Source organism: Mauremys mutica, chromosome 4 (assembly GCF_020497125.1).
Source record: "Mauremys mutica isolate MM-2020 ecotype Southern chromosome 4, ASM2049712v1, whole genome shotgun sequence".
NCBI lineage: Eukaryota > Metazoa > Chordata > Testudines > Geoemydidae > Mauremys > Mauremys mutica.
The window spans coordinates 45129357-45145722 of NC_059075.1; the positions used below are offsets into that span (position 1 = coordinate 45129357).

Below are 16366 nucleotides of genomic sequence, written 5' to 3' on the forward strand. Positions count from 1 at the left end.
AACTAAATCCTACATATTAGTCTTGCCAGGTAGCAATCAATGCTATAATTAAGGTTATGAAAGCATTTTCATTCCAAATACCTGGTTTTCAGTTGTTAATAACATTTCTTAAAAGTTATCCTTATACACTAAAAATACATTTATTCTAAATTCAAAGGTGATTTTTTAAAAATTTTGAGTAAAATACCTTCAATCATGTTGTAAACAGTTGGTGCAATTAAAAAAATTACATTTACCATCCACCATAATTAAATTTACTTCAACATCAGTGTTATTTCCCATTCTAAGTATAAAGAAAGCCACAAAAGCGCTGTAATACATATTCACTGGTATTCAGTGTATGTGGCCATATGTCTTCTTAAGTGTTTGTACAGCACCTACTACAAGGGAGACAGAAGAGCTATAGTAAAAACTCTCAAGCAATTGTTAACTTGTCTCTGTTCTATTGGATTAGGGTGACCAGATGTCCCAATTTTATAGGGGCAGTCCCGATTTTTGGGTCTTTTTCTTAGGGCTGGTCTACACTAGGGGGTGGGATCGATCTAAGATATGCAACTTCAGCAACGCAAAGTATCTTGGTTCGCTTTACCTGGCCGTCCTCACGGTGGCAAGTCGACTGCTGCGGCTCCCCCGTCAACTCCGGTTACTCCTCCTGCCAAGGTGGAGTACCGGTGTCAATTTGGGGATCGATTTATCGTGTCTAGACAAGATGGGATAAATCAATCCCCGATAGATCGATTACTACCCGCCAATCCAGCAGGTAGTGTAGACGTGGCCTTATATAGGCTCCGATTACCTCGCACCTCCGTCCCGATTTTTCACACTTGCTGTCTGGTCACCATATATTGGATCTGCACAAATCAGCACATACTAAAACTTCAACCCATATTGTTTAGCTCATTAATATCAGTGCGGATAATCAAATATCACCTCCTGTCATCTTCAAGTTCATAATATTCTTTTTGCCATTCTAATTTTAAGCTATCTAGCTATATCCATATAATTTCTATAACATATCTAAGCCAGTCCACTGAAGATATTACTAATATTTCCATTACAAACACCATTTTCCTGTTGAGTCCCTAGTGCATAGGAGTCCACAACAAATAACCACAATCAAATTTGGTAGCGATAAGCACCCTTGGTGGTAGTTTGTACAAATCAGTATTTATAAAGTGGTTTAACTACAAAAAGTGGCTATATTGTACATGCTAAGGAATACTATATCATCTGACAGCATGGTTACTGCCCTCTCATGCTTAAGAGTTGGTAGACCCACAGCAGCATTGAGGCATACTGATGAAGAGGAATGAAGGAGCTTACACTGATACTTTCCATACTGTATCTGTTCTGCGAATAAACAGAACTTCTCAGTCTCCACTGATGTTTACATGACATTTCACAAACAGTTTATTTTTAAAGAGAAAGGAAAAGGCAAAACCAGAAATCCTCTTTTCAACAGTATTTAGTTGCTGAAATATTGCTGTAAGATGAAATTTACTAAAATAAGCCTTAGTCTGGGAGCAAGTTTTTAAAATACATTTTAAACTATTCACTAATCCATACAAGTGAAAGGAAGCTGCAGCACAGATTTGAGAGGTTTGAGCTAACACATTACAGGCTATGTTTTTATATTTTTGGGTGCTCCTGCAAAATATATTTTACCACTGGCCTCCTTCCATAAATGTAACTGATTCCTGCCTACACTACTATGCACAAGGATGGCCTAATGATTTGGGGAAGGGTTAGCCAGAGGACTCTTGGGGATATACCTCAAAAGCGATTGACTCATTTTACATAAAATTGTGGGTCACACAGGTGAGACAAATCTTTAAGCCCTCAGCCTCCTGCAGCAGAAGTTGAGCCCAGCTGTAGCTTCCTTCCTTCCTTTCAACTCTGGTAACCAGTTTACATTTTCAAGGCTATCTGAACATGGGGAGGGGAAAGAAAAGGTAATATATTTAACTGAAAGCTGAGCTTCTCCTTTAATCTTTCACCAAATTAGAGGAGTGAGCAGTTGAGAGTTTCACAAGAACAGAGCTGACTTTTGGACCCTTATAGAAGCAACACCACACACTCTCTTTCAGGGCAATAACAGTGTGCTACAGCATCCCCTACACCAGGGGTAGGCAACCTATGGCATGCGTGCCAAAGGTGGCACGCGAGCTGATTTTCAGTGGCACTCACACTGCCCGGGTCCTGGTCACCGGTCTAGGGGGCTCTGCATTTTAATTTTAAATGAAGCTTCTTAAACATCTTAAAAACCTTATTTACTTTACATACAACAATAGTTTAGTTATGTATTATAGACTTACAGAAAGAGACCTTCTAAAAACGTTAAAATGTATTAGAGTGAATAAATGAAGACTCAGCACACCACTTCTGAAAGGTTGCCGACCCCTGCCCTACACTATCATGTATCAAGATGGTGTGTCAAAGGGATTAATGGTAAGTTTGATCTGCTTTAATATGCTCATTAATGATTGCGAAAAAGGAGTAAATACCACAAGAGTGAAATTTTCAGATGGTACTGAACTGGGAAAGGTACCAAATAGAAGTGAGAACAGAGAATGACCCAGAGAAGCTAGAAATATGGACAAAAATGGCAAGCTAATAACTCAGAACAGACATAAAGTGAAACAGTGAATGAGAGAGAGAAAACTGATTAGATGTCAAGGGGAAGCACTGGGTGATAGAAAAATCATATCTCATTTGCTATCCCCTAGGCAACAGAGCAGCAAAAAAATAAAAATAAATAAAAACAAAATGCTCCATGTGAAGAAGCTTCATCAGCAGGGAGATAGTAGTTCCTTTCTGGTGAAACATAGGCGCACCCACAGCTCCACTCTGCCACCTCCACGCTCATCAGCCCCAGCCCACCAACAAACTCATAGACTCATAGACTTTAAGGTCAGAAGGGACCATTATGATCATCAAGTCTGACCTCCTGCACAATGCAGGCCACAGAATCTCACCCACCCACTCCTGTAACAAACCCCTAACCTATGTCTGAGTTATTGAAGTCCTCAAATGGTTTGAAGACCTCAAGCTGCAGAGAATCCTCCAGCAAGTGACCCATGCCCCATGATACAGAGGAAGGCAACGTCCAGGGCCTCTGCCAATCTGCCCTGGAGGAAAATTCCTTCCCAACCCCAAGAATTCTCTGTAGTAACTCAGATCCCACCCCATCTAACATCCCATCACAGACCACTGGGCATACTTACCTGCTGATAATCAAAGATCAATTGCCAAATTAATTGCCAAAATCAGGCTATCCCATCATACCATCCCCTCCATAAACTTATCACGCTTAGTCTTAAAGCCAGATGTCTTTTGCCCCCTGGAACCCTTGCTAGGCTGTTCCAGAACTTCACTCCTCTAATGGTTAGAAACCTTCATCTAATTTCAAGTCTAAACTTCCTAGTGTCCAGTTTATATCCATTTGTTCTTGTGTCCACATTGATACTAAGCTTAAATAATTCCTCTCCCTCCCTAATATTTATCCCTCTGATATATTTATAAAGAGCAATCATATCCCCCAACCTTCTTTTGGTTAGGCTAAACAAGCCAAGCTCTTTGAGTCTCCTTTCATAAGATAGGTTTTCCTTTCCTCAGATCATCCCAGTAGCCCTTCTCTGTACCTGTTCCAGTTTGAATTCATCCTTCTTAAACATGGGACACCAGAACTGCACACAGTATTCCAGATGAGGTCTCACCAGTGCCTTGTATAATGGTACTAACACCTCCTTATCTTTGCTGAAAATACCTCGCCTGATGCATCCTAAAACCGCATTAGCTTTTTTAACGGCCATATCACATTGGCGGCTCATAGTCATCCTATGATCAACCAATACTCCGAGGTCCTCCTCCTCCTCTGTTACTTCCAACTGATGCGTCCCCAATTTATAACTAAAATTCTTGTTATTAATCCCTAAATGCATGACCTTGCACTTTTCACTATTAAATTTCATCCCATTACTATTACTCCAGTTTACAAGGTCATCCAGATCTTCCTGTATGATATCCCGGTCCTTCTCTGTGTTAGCAATACCTCCCAGCTTTGTCATCCGCAAACTTTATTAGCACATTCCCACTTTTTGTGCTAAGGTCAGTAATAAAAAGATTAAATAAGATTGGTCCCAAAACTGATCCCTGAGGAACTCCACTAGTAACCTCCTTCTGGCCTGACAGTTCACCTTTCAGTACGACCCATTGTCAATTAGACACCTTGGTTATTTTATTTTGAAGTTTAACTTTATTCTGTAGAAATACGACCCATTGTAGTCTCCCCTTTAACCAGTTCCTTATCCACCTTTCAATTTTCATATTGATCCCCATTTTTTCCAATTTAACTACTAATTCCCCATGTGGAACCGTACCAAATACCTTACTGAAATCGAGGTAAATTAGATCCACTGCGTTTCCTTTGTCTAAAAAAATCTGTTACCTTCTCAAAGAAGGAGATCAGGTTGGTTTGGCACGATCTACCTTTTGTTAAACCATGTTGTATTTTGTCCCAATTACCATTGACCTCAATGTCCTTAACTACTTTATCCTTCAAAAAATTTTCCAAGACCTTACATACTACAGATGTCAAACTAACAGGCCTATAGTTACCCGGATCACATTTTTTCCCTTTCTTAAAAATAGGAACTATGTTAGCAATTCTCCAGTCATACGGTACAACCCCTGAGTTTACTGATTCATTAAAAATTCTCGCTAATGGGCTTGCAATTTCATGTGCCAGTTCCTTTAATATTCTTGGATGAAGATTATCTGGGCTCTCCGATTTTGTCCCATTAAGCTGTTCGAGTTTGACTTCTACCTCAGATGTGGTAATATCTACCTCCATATCCTCATTCCCATTTGTCATCCTACCATTATCCCTAAGCTCCTCATTAGCCTCATTAGAGACTGAGGCAAAGTATTTGTTTAGATATTGGGCCATGCCTAGATTATCCTTAACCTCCATTCCATCCTCAGTGTTTAGCAGTCCCACTTCTTCTTTCTTTGTTTTCTTCTTATTTATATGGCTATAGAACCTTTTACTATTGGTTTTAATTCCCTTTGCAAGGTCCAACTCTACATGGCTTTTGGCCTTTCTCACTTTATCCCTACATGTTCTGACCTCAATAAAGTAGCTTTCCTTGCTAATCCCTCCCATCTTCTGCTCCTTGTAGGCTTTCTGCTTTTTCTTAATCGCCTCTCTGATTAAGCCCAAGCGCAGGCAGAGGAGGACAGCGGGCACACCCTTGAGACACCAATGGGGAAGGGGGGGAAGGCATGCAGCTCTCAGGAGCGCGCAAAGCGAGCCCCAGCAGGGAAAGAGGAGCAGGAGCACAGCTGGGGATGGAAGGCGGAGCTAGAGTAGGAGGGTAGGATTCGATCAGCTGTTCACCGAAGCTGACAAGGAATTAGGGGCTGGGGTCTTCGGTGGATGTTTTTACTGGGGGCTGTGGGTGATTGCTGGTGGCTTGTTGCTTTGGAGAGTGCTGTGGTGGCAGGCTTGCAGGGGATTTGGAGGGTAGGGATGCAAAGGCTAGGTATTTCTCTGAGAGATGGCTAATGGGAAAGGGCTGGAGCACACTGGGGGTTTTTTCGGCGGGAGGGGACAAAGTTCCTATGTTTGTTTGCTTGGTGTTTGTTGTTGTGTTGCTAATGCTGTTTGTTTTATTAAGAAAGTTATGGGACCTGAGGAATCTGATGTGTGTTTCTTGCTGATGGCATGGGAGGAAATGTCCTTGTTTCTGATCAGGAATGGAGGCCCTGACAGGTGGCTGGTTTCAAGAGTAAAGTTGGTTGAAGTGTGTGTGTGTGTATATATATATGGGGGGGATTATTCACTAATAATTTGACACCTAGGGTGATCATACATTGTGTTTTGGCTGGGACAGTCCCCTTTTTAAACCCTGTCCTGGACATCTTGACCTTTTTTGGCAAAAGTGGGCATTTGTCCTGTTTGATGATCAGTTGGCAAGAGCAAATGGGACAAATGCCCAGTTCTGCCAAAAAAGTGGGGTGTGTCCCCAACAGGGTGTGGGTGGGGAGCAAGAGGAGACACCAGCCATGCACAATGGGCTTGGGCTAACGGTGACACCAGCGGCTCAGGTGTCCTGTTTTCACTTTGAGAAATATGGTCACCCATGATACCTTACAAGGTAAAAATAATCAAATAAACTATATTTTTATAATAATATTACTTAACTAGTTCTTTTAAAGAGGAGAATGCCGTGCTCTAGGTAAACACAGGTGATGCAGTGTTTGGGAAGGGGAGGAGAAGAAAAGGCTCAGGGGAACACAGGATTAAACCTTGTAGTGCTTTGGGAAATCTGTCCAATGGGAGTGCAGTCATTAGTATTTTGAGAGTGTCAGCAGATAGATGCCAAATGAGAAAAAGTATATGTTATACATTAAAGTAACCTGCAGGGGTGTTTAACCATGTTTGTTTGGGGTATATGACACCTAGTACTAAAGTGATAATGGATTTGTTTTTATTTTAATATTGTAGATCCTCTAAAGTAGTAGTTAATGTTTTACATATGAGAATGTTATTATGGGGATACGTATCCACAACAGACACACCTCAATGTCAATTAGACACCTTGGTTATTTTATTTTGAAGTTTAACTTTATTCTGTAGAAATACACAAATTCCTGTTTTGCTGCAATGGTATTTATTGCTGAAGAAAGATCTGATCAACTGTAGACCCTCCCCCAGCTGATACTGTTAGGCCAGTGGTTCCCAAACTGGGGTTCGTGACCCCTGGGTGTTCGCGAAATGTTATAGGGGGTTCTCGGGAAAAAATTCCCTAATGGCGGACAGAGCTGTCCCTAGGGACTCTGGGCAGCACGGGGCCAGCAGCCCGGAGCCCCTGGACTTTCAAGAGCTAAGCAGATCAAAGCAAGCATAATCTATCACACTGAGAAGATTTAAACTTCAAGACTCCTTATAAGAAATGGAAAGGGAGGTGGATATATTTTGCTGTTTTAAAAAATTAAATAGGCAGCTAAACTTTGTTGTAACGTGCGTTGTTTGCCTGGACTGCTCAAGACTTGAATGCTTATGTAGGAGGAACTCTTTGAGTTGGCTTCTTAAATACCGTCATACTGTTTCACATCTGATACTCCTTGATGAAACATAGGAGCCTTGTCTTATAACAGGCTTATTCAAAGTGATACAAGCTACAAAAGTGAGATCTTGGCAGAATGTTGCCGTTTTCATAATGTAATAAAAATAATGCAATGATAAATAATAATTAATAATAAAGTGTGTAATAAGCATGTCATAAAAACAAATTTTATATTTCCAAGATCACTGCTTTTATAATTTATACTCAGGTAAAGGAGAAAATCCCTGGAAATATTCATTTTTAGGAGGGGGTTCGCGAGACGACATTTTAGTGAAAGGGGTTCACAGGTTGTTAAAGTTTGGGAACCACTGTGTTAGGCTGAACCGCTACAGTTAGTCCATCCTAATTCTATTTCTGTTCTTTGTATCAAAGGGGATCTTGTACAGCAGATTCTCCATGTCTGGATAAGCAGTGATGCTCAAGTGTTTTTTGACAACCTAGAACACTGGGGGCTTGATGATCCTGTATTATTTATCAAGCAATGTTCTAACTGAGAAAAACCCAGGGAACTAATGCAAATGTTAATGAAACATTAATGTTGAGATTTTAATTACTTGAAGGTCACTACATACAAAGTTTATTATCTTAGGGGAGTTACTCTAGATTCCCATCACAATGATTACTCAGTCTTTATAACATGCATATATTAAAGAATTCACGTTACTATTTGTTTCTGATATGTGCAAGGGGGAAGAACTATGTTTGCTGTGGGAACAATAATTTTGAATGTCCTGATTTTTTTAAAATTAAAATCTCAAGCTTGAACGCTGCATATTTTTTTTTACATATAATTAATGCTCTCCGTGTTCATATATTGTATAGTGAGAATCACAGGTTTTGCAGAGTCTGCTGTAAGCAATTAACAGCTACATTTTCTTACAGCACTGGAATAGCTACTTAGTCAGCAGAACTTGCTGGGAATACTTTATCACAAGAAGTGAGGCTCAGCAAATTAACTTATCAGAATTGTACTGTAGCTTGGTGAAAATATCTTTCTAACAACAAAATATTTTCAGGTCTTGGCTTCTGAGTAATAACAAACTGGCTATTCATTTTCCAAGTAGCAGAACATATTTGGGAGAGATTTGACAAATTCTCAGAAAGGCCTGCTTCTGGGGGGAAAATGTGCTTTATCTCAAAAGTTCATGCACAATAACTACCTACATCCAACTAAAGTATCTTCTTCAACATGCCACTTGTCTAAAAATTATTGCTTTTTTGCTAGTAGAGGACCTGCTTTTTCTGCCACATAAATGGGCTGGAATGGTAAAATTAGATGAATTTTGGTTTCTAATGATTTAATAGTCTAACTTGATTTCCCTTTCTGTTCCCTCTGTGACTCTAAGCCTAGCCTCTTCACAGTCCTTCCATACAATCTCTCCATGAGTAGTATAAGAACCTTCTCTGCAACTCCTGCCTCATGAAACAACTTTCCTTTTTCTCTATTGCATTTTGCCATTATTGTGACACTTTAATCCTAGCTCAAAATATATTTTCCCTTTCCAGTAACTTAATGTATTTTTCCTCAGTTACTAATTATTTAACTCCGTGAAGGCATTAACTCTGTAAAACATTTTGGGGTGTTGTTAGTAGGAAAAATACTATACAAAATTAAGTTGTGCTGTAATCTTACTATCTGGTTTAGGTACTTATATTGCCCTATTGCCACAGTTTCTGGGCACCTCACAGTCTTTAAAGTATTCATCCTCACAACACCTCTATGAGGTAGAGAAATAGTTATCATTATTAAAAATATTACACTTTTCATTTTAAATATATTTATCAGATTGTACACCCAAAGAAACATTCCAGATAAGAAGGAAGAAGAAAAGTTATTTTCTCCAAAGCTACCAGATTTCATTTAACTCCAGACTTGGGCCCATATTTTTAGCAGCAGACTGATCCTAACTCCCACATTTTAAAGTAGTCTAATGTCATTATCTCCTGCAAGAGTGTCACATGCTACCACAGCCCATGGCAATTCCCAAATGTCTCCAATCATCAGTTCTTTACTTTCTGTTGGGTGACTACATTGTTTATTGTTACACACCTCTTATTCACTCTTACTCAATGAAGTTTTGGTGCCTTAGTCCTCTTATGTGAACGTTTTCTCTTTAAAATAATCTAGTTTTCCCTAAAACTTGGCTAAGGAATTATACACAAGACATGTCTTCCAAAATCCTGCTAAAAAGGAAGAGAAGAAACATCACAGTGACTTCAAAAACTCCTCCATGTGTGGTGACATTCACTGCAGGCTAAAAGGACTGGTGTTTGGTGAATCTTTTGGCTCACTATATCAATGACTGGACCTAAATGCTTTGGATGAAAGCCTGGCCTTACTGAAATCAATGGCATTGACTTCACACAGAATTTCACCCTATAAGTCACTGTGGCGTGGCAGATCTCTGGGCAAGCACCCGAAAGCTCCCTTGCCCTTTTATTAGTGTGTCACATAATTATGACAAGAAATTGGTTTGTAAGGCCTTAAAGTCAAAAGCCCTGAATGAACATATCAGAGGCACCAGGAGGTAAATGAAGCACTTTATTAGTACCACCAACTTTGACACCAATCTACTGAGCTATACAAGGGTAAATACCAGTTCAGAATATGGAAAACAGCTCACAAATTCACTGAATTCTACCCAAAAAGAAAGCAGGCAGAATTTAAAAAGATGATCTGTTTTGGCTTGGAGATGACTTGGCACTAAGGTTCATATGGTCTTTGGTGGCTGGGGTGCAAGATCATGCAGACACACATGATTACAAATATTTTCTATCGTCAAGAGGTTCAGCAGAAGCTAGGGTTCCTGTTATATGATTGTGAGCATCTTTTGAGGGAGAAGTTAAGAGCTTCAAAGAGAAGGAGACAAAAGCCATCCTTCATTTCCTCACGTCTGTCATTTAGTCCTTTCACCAAAAGCCACTAGCCAACCTAGACCTCTAGATTCAGGACACTCATGTTCAGGGTGTTCATCAACCCTTTCGGATAATCCAAAAGGGCCTCGTAAATCCCTAATTCCAAGAAACAAAAGTGTCTGGCTTTTTAAAGGGTAAAGAATAAAAAGCTAGTTGGTATCCAGTTTGGAGGGTATCCCTCATGGGAGGAAAATAGGAAGCTTTTTATCCCAGATGGTCCCTAGTCACCTTCGATAAATGGTCCCTCAGCTTTACCAAGGGAGGTTACAGAATGCAGTTAAAAGAAAATCCACCAAATTCACCATCTGAGGTATGTTCAAGAGTGCCTTTGAGATCAACAGAATCAGTAAGAAATTTCAGGAAATCCAATCCCTCCTGGAAAAGAAAGGAATCAAGTCTATGAATATGTACTTCCCGATCCTTAAAAAAATTAGAGGGCTGAGGCCTATCATAGAATCATAGAATCTCAGGGTTGGAAGGGACCTCAGGAGATCATCTAGTCCAACCCCCTGCTCAAAGCAGGACCAAACCCAACTAAATCATCCCAGCCAGGGCTTTGTCAAGCCTGACCTTAAAAACCTCTAAGGAAGGAGATTCCACCACCTCCCTAGGTAACCCATTCCAGTTCTTCACCACCCTACTAGTGAAAAAGTTTTTCCTAATATCCAGCCTAAACCTCCCACTCTGCAACTTGAGACCATTACTCCTTGTTCTGTCATCTTCTACCACTGAGAACAGTCTAGATCCATCCTCTTTGGAACCCCCTTTCAGGTAGTTGAAAGCAGCTATCAAATCCCCCCTCATTCTTCTCTTCTGCAGACTAAACAATCCCAGTTCCCTCAGCCTCTCCTCATAAGTCATGTGCTCAAGCCCCCTAATCATTTTTGTTGCCCTCCGCTGGACTCTCTCCAATTTATCCACATCCTTCTTGTAGTGTGGGGCCCCAAACTGGACACAGTACTCCAAATGAGGCCTCACCAGTGCTGAGTAGAGGGGAATGATCACATCCCTCGATCTGCTGGAAATGCCCCTACTTATACAACCCAAAATGCCATTAGCCTTCTTGGCAACAAGGGCACACTGTTGACTCATATTCAGCTTTTCGTCCACCGTAACCCCTAGGTCCTTTTCTGCAGAACTGCTGCCCAGCCATTCGGTCCCTAGTCTGTAGCAGTGCATGGGATTCTTCCGTCCTAAGTGCAGGACTCTGCACTTGCCCTTGTTGAACCTCATCATATTTCTTTTGGCCCAATCCTCTAATTTGTCTAGGTCCCTCTGTATCCTAGCCCTACCCTCCAGCGTATCAACCACTCCTCCCAGTTTAGTGTCATCTGCAAACTTGCTAAGGGTGCAGTCCACACCATCCTCCAGATCGTTAATGAAGATATTGAAGAAAACCGGCCCCAGCACCGACCCTTGGGGCACTCCACTTGATACCGGCTGCCAACTAGACATGGAACCATTGATCACTACCCGTTGAGCCCGACCATCTAGCCAGTTTTCTATCCACCTTACCGTCCATTCATCCAGCCCATACTTCTTTAACTTGCTGGCAAGAATACTGTGGGAGACTGTATCAAAAGCTTTGCTAAAGTCCAGAAATAGCACATCCACTGCTTTCCCCTCATCCACAGAGCCGGTTATCTCATCATAGAAGGCAATTAGGTTAGTCAGGCATGACTTGCCCTTGGTGAATCCATGCTGACTGTTCCTGATCACTTTCCCCTCCTTTAAGTGGTTCAGGATTGATTCCTTGAGGACCTGTTCCATGATTTTTAAAGGGACTGAGGTGAGACTGACTGGCCTGTAGTTCCCTGGATCTTCCTTCTTCCCTTTTTTAAAGATGGGCACTACATTAGCTTTTTTCCAGTCATCCGGGACCTCCCCCGATCGCCATGATTTTTCAAAGGGTGGACATGGTGGACAATTTCCATGTGTCAAAAGAAAATTCTCAGTGTCTGTAAGGATAATCATACATTTGGTTTTTGTTTCTTTTGTTCTGTTTTTTGGAAGAGAGTAACTGGATATATTCAGTTTGGACCTTGCAGATGCTTGTATATTTAAATATATACAGCTGAAATAACTGAATTTCATTTAAAACTACCTGAAGGTGCAGCTTGTGTATCTGAAACAAGTACAGGATATAGGAGTCCTGCCAGGCCTGACTCCTGAGCGGGTAGAAACTAGAGGAAGAGGTTTGGTATCACCTAGCTGAAGGTAGGAGACGGGAGGTTAGACAGACATTCCCAGAAAACAAAATGCACTGCCTCTCCCTTCTGAAGATTCAAAGGTGCATAAGAAATTGAGTCAAGGGTCATCGGGAGGAAATTAGGTGTTGGTTGGCTTGTGTGGCTCTGTGGGGATGAAAGCCTGAGGAGTCCATGTCTAGCCCATGAGAGGGAGCTATGGGCTGTGGACAAGATAAGGGAACTGTAGGAGGGTTATAAGAAGCATGGGGGGTCAACTGGAGGAGAAAGGGGGTGGGCAGCCACATGTGGGTGTTGGGGGCGGGGGAGATTGGGGGCAGCCAGGGAGCAGGGAGTCATTTGGGGATTAGAGAGCTGAGGAGGGTGCTGAGGATAGTGAGGTGGGACAGGTAAGAAGAACAGGGGAGCTGGGTCAGTTGATGGGGTTTGAGTGATGAGCAACCTGGAGGCCCTTTCTATTCTCTCCTCCACTGGCTACTAGGACGCTCTGTCCTATTACCATCCCTGGGGCTGCTGCCTACACAGTAACTCCTTGCTTAACATTGTAGTTACATTTCTGAAAATTGTTACTTTAAGCAAAATGTTAAGCGAAACCAATTTCCCCATAAGAATTAATGTAAGGGGGGGGCACCCTGGTTCCAAGCACCCACCAGCTAGCTCCAAGGACTTCTCTTCCTGCAAGCAGTGGACAAAGCAGGCAGCTGCCAAACAACGTTATAAGGGAACATTGCATAACTTTAAACTAGCATGTTCTCTAACTGATCAGTGACATAACAAAGTAACCAGGACCACATTAAGTAGGAGTTACTGTACCTCCTGCCTCCCTGCCCCTTGTGACACGGTTCCCCCTTTCCACTCTCCGAACTTGCTTCCTCTCGGTCTACCGGCAGGGCCTGAATTACAGACTGCAAAGCAACAGGGGACCTGCCCTTTGGGGCATGGCAGCGGCCCTAGGCCCAGGATCTGGCCCGTAGCTGCCCCAACCCCCCGCCCACTGGCTATAAAGGTTGCGGGGGAGGGGGCAGCGCACGCAACAGGCAGGTCTCGACACGTGCAGCTGGTTTCTTTCTTCGCTCTCACGCCCTTTGCCTCTTCCTCCTCCCGCCCAGCCACAGTCCCAGGGTGGAGGGGCGCCCGCGCTTCCCCCTGCCAGCTGCCACTCTCTGCCAGGGGCTGGTCTCCGCCGCCCCACTCCCACCCCGGCTCTTTCCCCTCATTGGGGCTGGCGCTAGTTCTGCCCCCAGGCCGCCTCTGCCGGGTACTTCGGGACTGACCGCTCTGCTGCTTTCCCAGCGCAGGTGAAGATGTCCGGGAAGCCGGGCGGCTTTTTGCTGGAGGCTTCTCACCAGATCGCGGCCGGCGGCTCAGCGGGTAAGTCAGACATTTTCCTCCCAGGCACTCTGCGCTGCCTGCTCTCTGATTATTATATATTGGGGGGTGTGATTCAGTTCACCAACATTTCCTGACTTTGGCTAGCCGTGGGCACAACCTCCCCTGGTGTGTGCGCTGCGAAGCTGAGCCTGGGCACGTGAAAATCCACTCTGCGCCCCCTCTCCTCCCCCCCCCCCATGTGTCCTGGGCATGGAGTCCAAAAAGCCTTGATCAAGTGCCCAGTCTCGTCCCACTCCCTGGCTGTTGGCTGCTCCTCCCCCTGTGTGTGCCTGCAGCCAGTTGCACTGACTAAAGGAGACGAGGTGACAGCCTGCTCTTTGGTTCCCTGCTTCAACAGTTCCCCTGTCTGGGAACTTTAAACCAGCCTCGTTGGCGTTCTGATGCAGCTCTCTTAACCCAGAAGAACCGAGTGGGTTTCCCCTCCTTTGATTTTACAAATAAATTGAATGGGTGTAGAAATTAGCATGTGTAGGTCTCCTGTCAGTGTTTATTGCAACATATAGCTGTGGACGGTAGGTTGCTGATAATACAGTAACGCCTCACTTAATATCCTCCCCGGTAGGCAGTCACCTACTTTGTCCACTGTTTGCAGGAAGAGCAGCCAGTTGGAGCCAGCTGGTGGGGGCTTGGAACCAGAGTGGACCAGGAGCCCCCCCATCAGCTTCCCTAAGTTCCCTGTGCAGCAACCCCCTAGCAGGCTATCAATTGCCAGGCAGTTCAGCTGTCCCTCCCCACACTGCCCTGTGTTGTTCCTGCCCTCTGCCTTGGAGCTGCTCCTGGGAGCCTCCTGCTTGTTGTGCAGGGGGTGGGGGAAGAGGGGTGATGATGTCAGGGTGTCCTCCTCCCCCTGCTCTTCCTCCTGTACCCCATCTCCCAGAGCAGGGGGGCACACTACAGAGCTCAGGATGGAATAAGCTTGCTGGCAGCAGCTGCTGTCTCTACTTGCTGATCTGCTAAAAAGTCAATGTACTTAGAGTGGGGTCAGCATACTTAAAGGGGCTGTGCATGTCTATCATGCACATGCATCCTCCAGGCACTTTGAAAAGTGGAGGGAGTGGTGCGCTCCAGTGGGATAGAATGGATTCATCATCACATTCAGTTTCCACAGGGAATGTTTGCAGCCACTGCCTGAAAGGGGGTTCCAAAGAGGATGAATCTAGACTGCTCTCAGTGGTACCAGATGACAGAACAAGGAGTAATGGTCTCAAGTTGCATTGGGGGAAGTTTAGGGTGGATATTAGGAAAAACGTTTTCACTAGGAGGGTGGTGAAGCACTGGAATGGGTTACCTAGGGAGGTGGTGGAATCTCCTTCCTTAGAGGTTTTTAAGGTCAGGCTTGACAAAGCCCTGGCTGGGATGATTTAGTTGGGATTGGTCCTGCTTTGAGCAGGGGTTTGGACTAGATGACCTCCTGAGGTCCCTTTCAACCCTGATATTCTATGATTCTATGCATCTATTGTGTCTCCTCCCTCCATTAGTGCTGCCTTGTGGAGTGTGAGGCTACATTAACAGTTCATCATTTAGCAGTAAGGCATTCTCTGGGAAATATCCCATCCTCTGATTCCACCATCTCAACCAAACTTCACAATCATCATTGCTGTGTACAGTATTACATTGTTTATCTATCTATATATACACACACAGTATAAGTTTTAAAGTCTTTTGTCTGGCAAAAACAATTTCCCTGGAACCTCCCCTCTCCATTTACATTAATTCTTATGGGGATATTGGATTCGCTTAACATGGTTTCGCTTAAAGTAGCATTTTTCAGGAACATAACTACAACATTAAGTGAGGAATTACAGCATTCTCTCTGAGGCCCCAGAAGCTACAGTTTACGACAGTGTTACAACAGTATTTTAGGCCATTATGGAATAATGGTGAAATATTTAAAACATAGGAATGGCTATACTGGTTCAGACCAATGGTCCATTGCCTTCCAACAGTGGCTGATGCCCGATGCCTCAGAGAGAATGAACAGAACAGGGCAGTTTGTGGAGTGATCCATCCCCTGTCCTCCTGTCCCAATTTCTGGCACTCAGAGATTTTGAGGACTCCTGTACTTTGGACTAAGCTTGTATATAGCATAGTGTGATTATTTTTTAAAGGCTGCAAATATTTAGATTGGTTTACTGTTTAACAATAATGGTGCTACTGGCCCATGTAGTCTCTTCTAACAAGTGACTACTTTATCTTTTCTTTGCAGAAGCAAGGACTTAATGTAATATCTTTTCCATATTTGCAAACCATGATCCTCTAAATCCTTATTGGAGTGTTCATACCATATAGAAAGCAGTGTTAAACTTCGGAAACTTATTTTATGTAGCATTTTTGTAGCACATATTATTAAGTTAAAATAGATGCTGGATTGTTATTACTGATGTAGAATATTATGTCACGTTGTTAATAGTACTTGAAGGTATGTCGTTCAGGGTTTACAATTCTGCAATACTAATAGCAAAAATTGCATTGCATTGAAACTGTAACTATTCTATTTAAAATGGAAGCACACTACTGCTCTTTGTACTTTAGCAGTAATCTTTAAAATCAGATATACTGTTGCATCTCCAGAAAGAAATGAAAGTAACAGCTTACACTTTTCTGATATAAGTTGATTTTGTTAGTTTAATGCTATATTTATAATAATGTACCTGTCACTAATTGATTAGATTAAAACTGTAAACTTTAAATATCACAAATTTATGATATTCAGTTTTTGCA

The 16366-nt window shown here is 42.8% G+C and overlaps 2 protein-coding genes across 4 annotated transcripts in view; one reads left to right on the top strand and one right to left on the bottom strand.

The window, feature by feature from the left end:
• MIPOL1 (mirror-image polydactyly 1) overlaps positions 1-13318 on the bottom strand; it is a 298337-nt gene extending 285019 nt beyond the window's left edge. Inside the window, exon 1 of one of the 2 annotated variants that reach the window (XM_045014792.1) lies at positions 13067-13318. The gene's annotated coding sequence lies outside the window, so the exon portion shown is untranslated. The remainder of the gene's footprint in view (positions 1-13066) is intronic. The other variant, XM_045014790.1, reaches the window with a different exon arrangement.
• SLC25A21 (solute carrier family 25 member 21) overlaps positions 1-16366 on the top strand; it is a 401122-nt gene that overhangs the window by 19755 nt on the left and 365001 nt on the right. Inside the window, exon 2 of one of the 2 annotated variants that reach the window (XM_045014796.1) lies at positions 13552-13624. In XM_045014796.1, coding sequence (XP_044870731.1) covers positions 13558-13624 — 67 coding nt within the window. In that variant the 5' untranslated portion in view covers positions 13552-13557. Of the gene's footprint in view, positions 1-13210; positions 13625-16366 lie in introns of those variants that run through there. The other variant, XM_045014797.1, reaches the window with a different exon arrangement.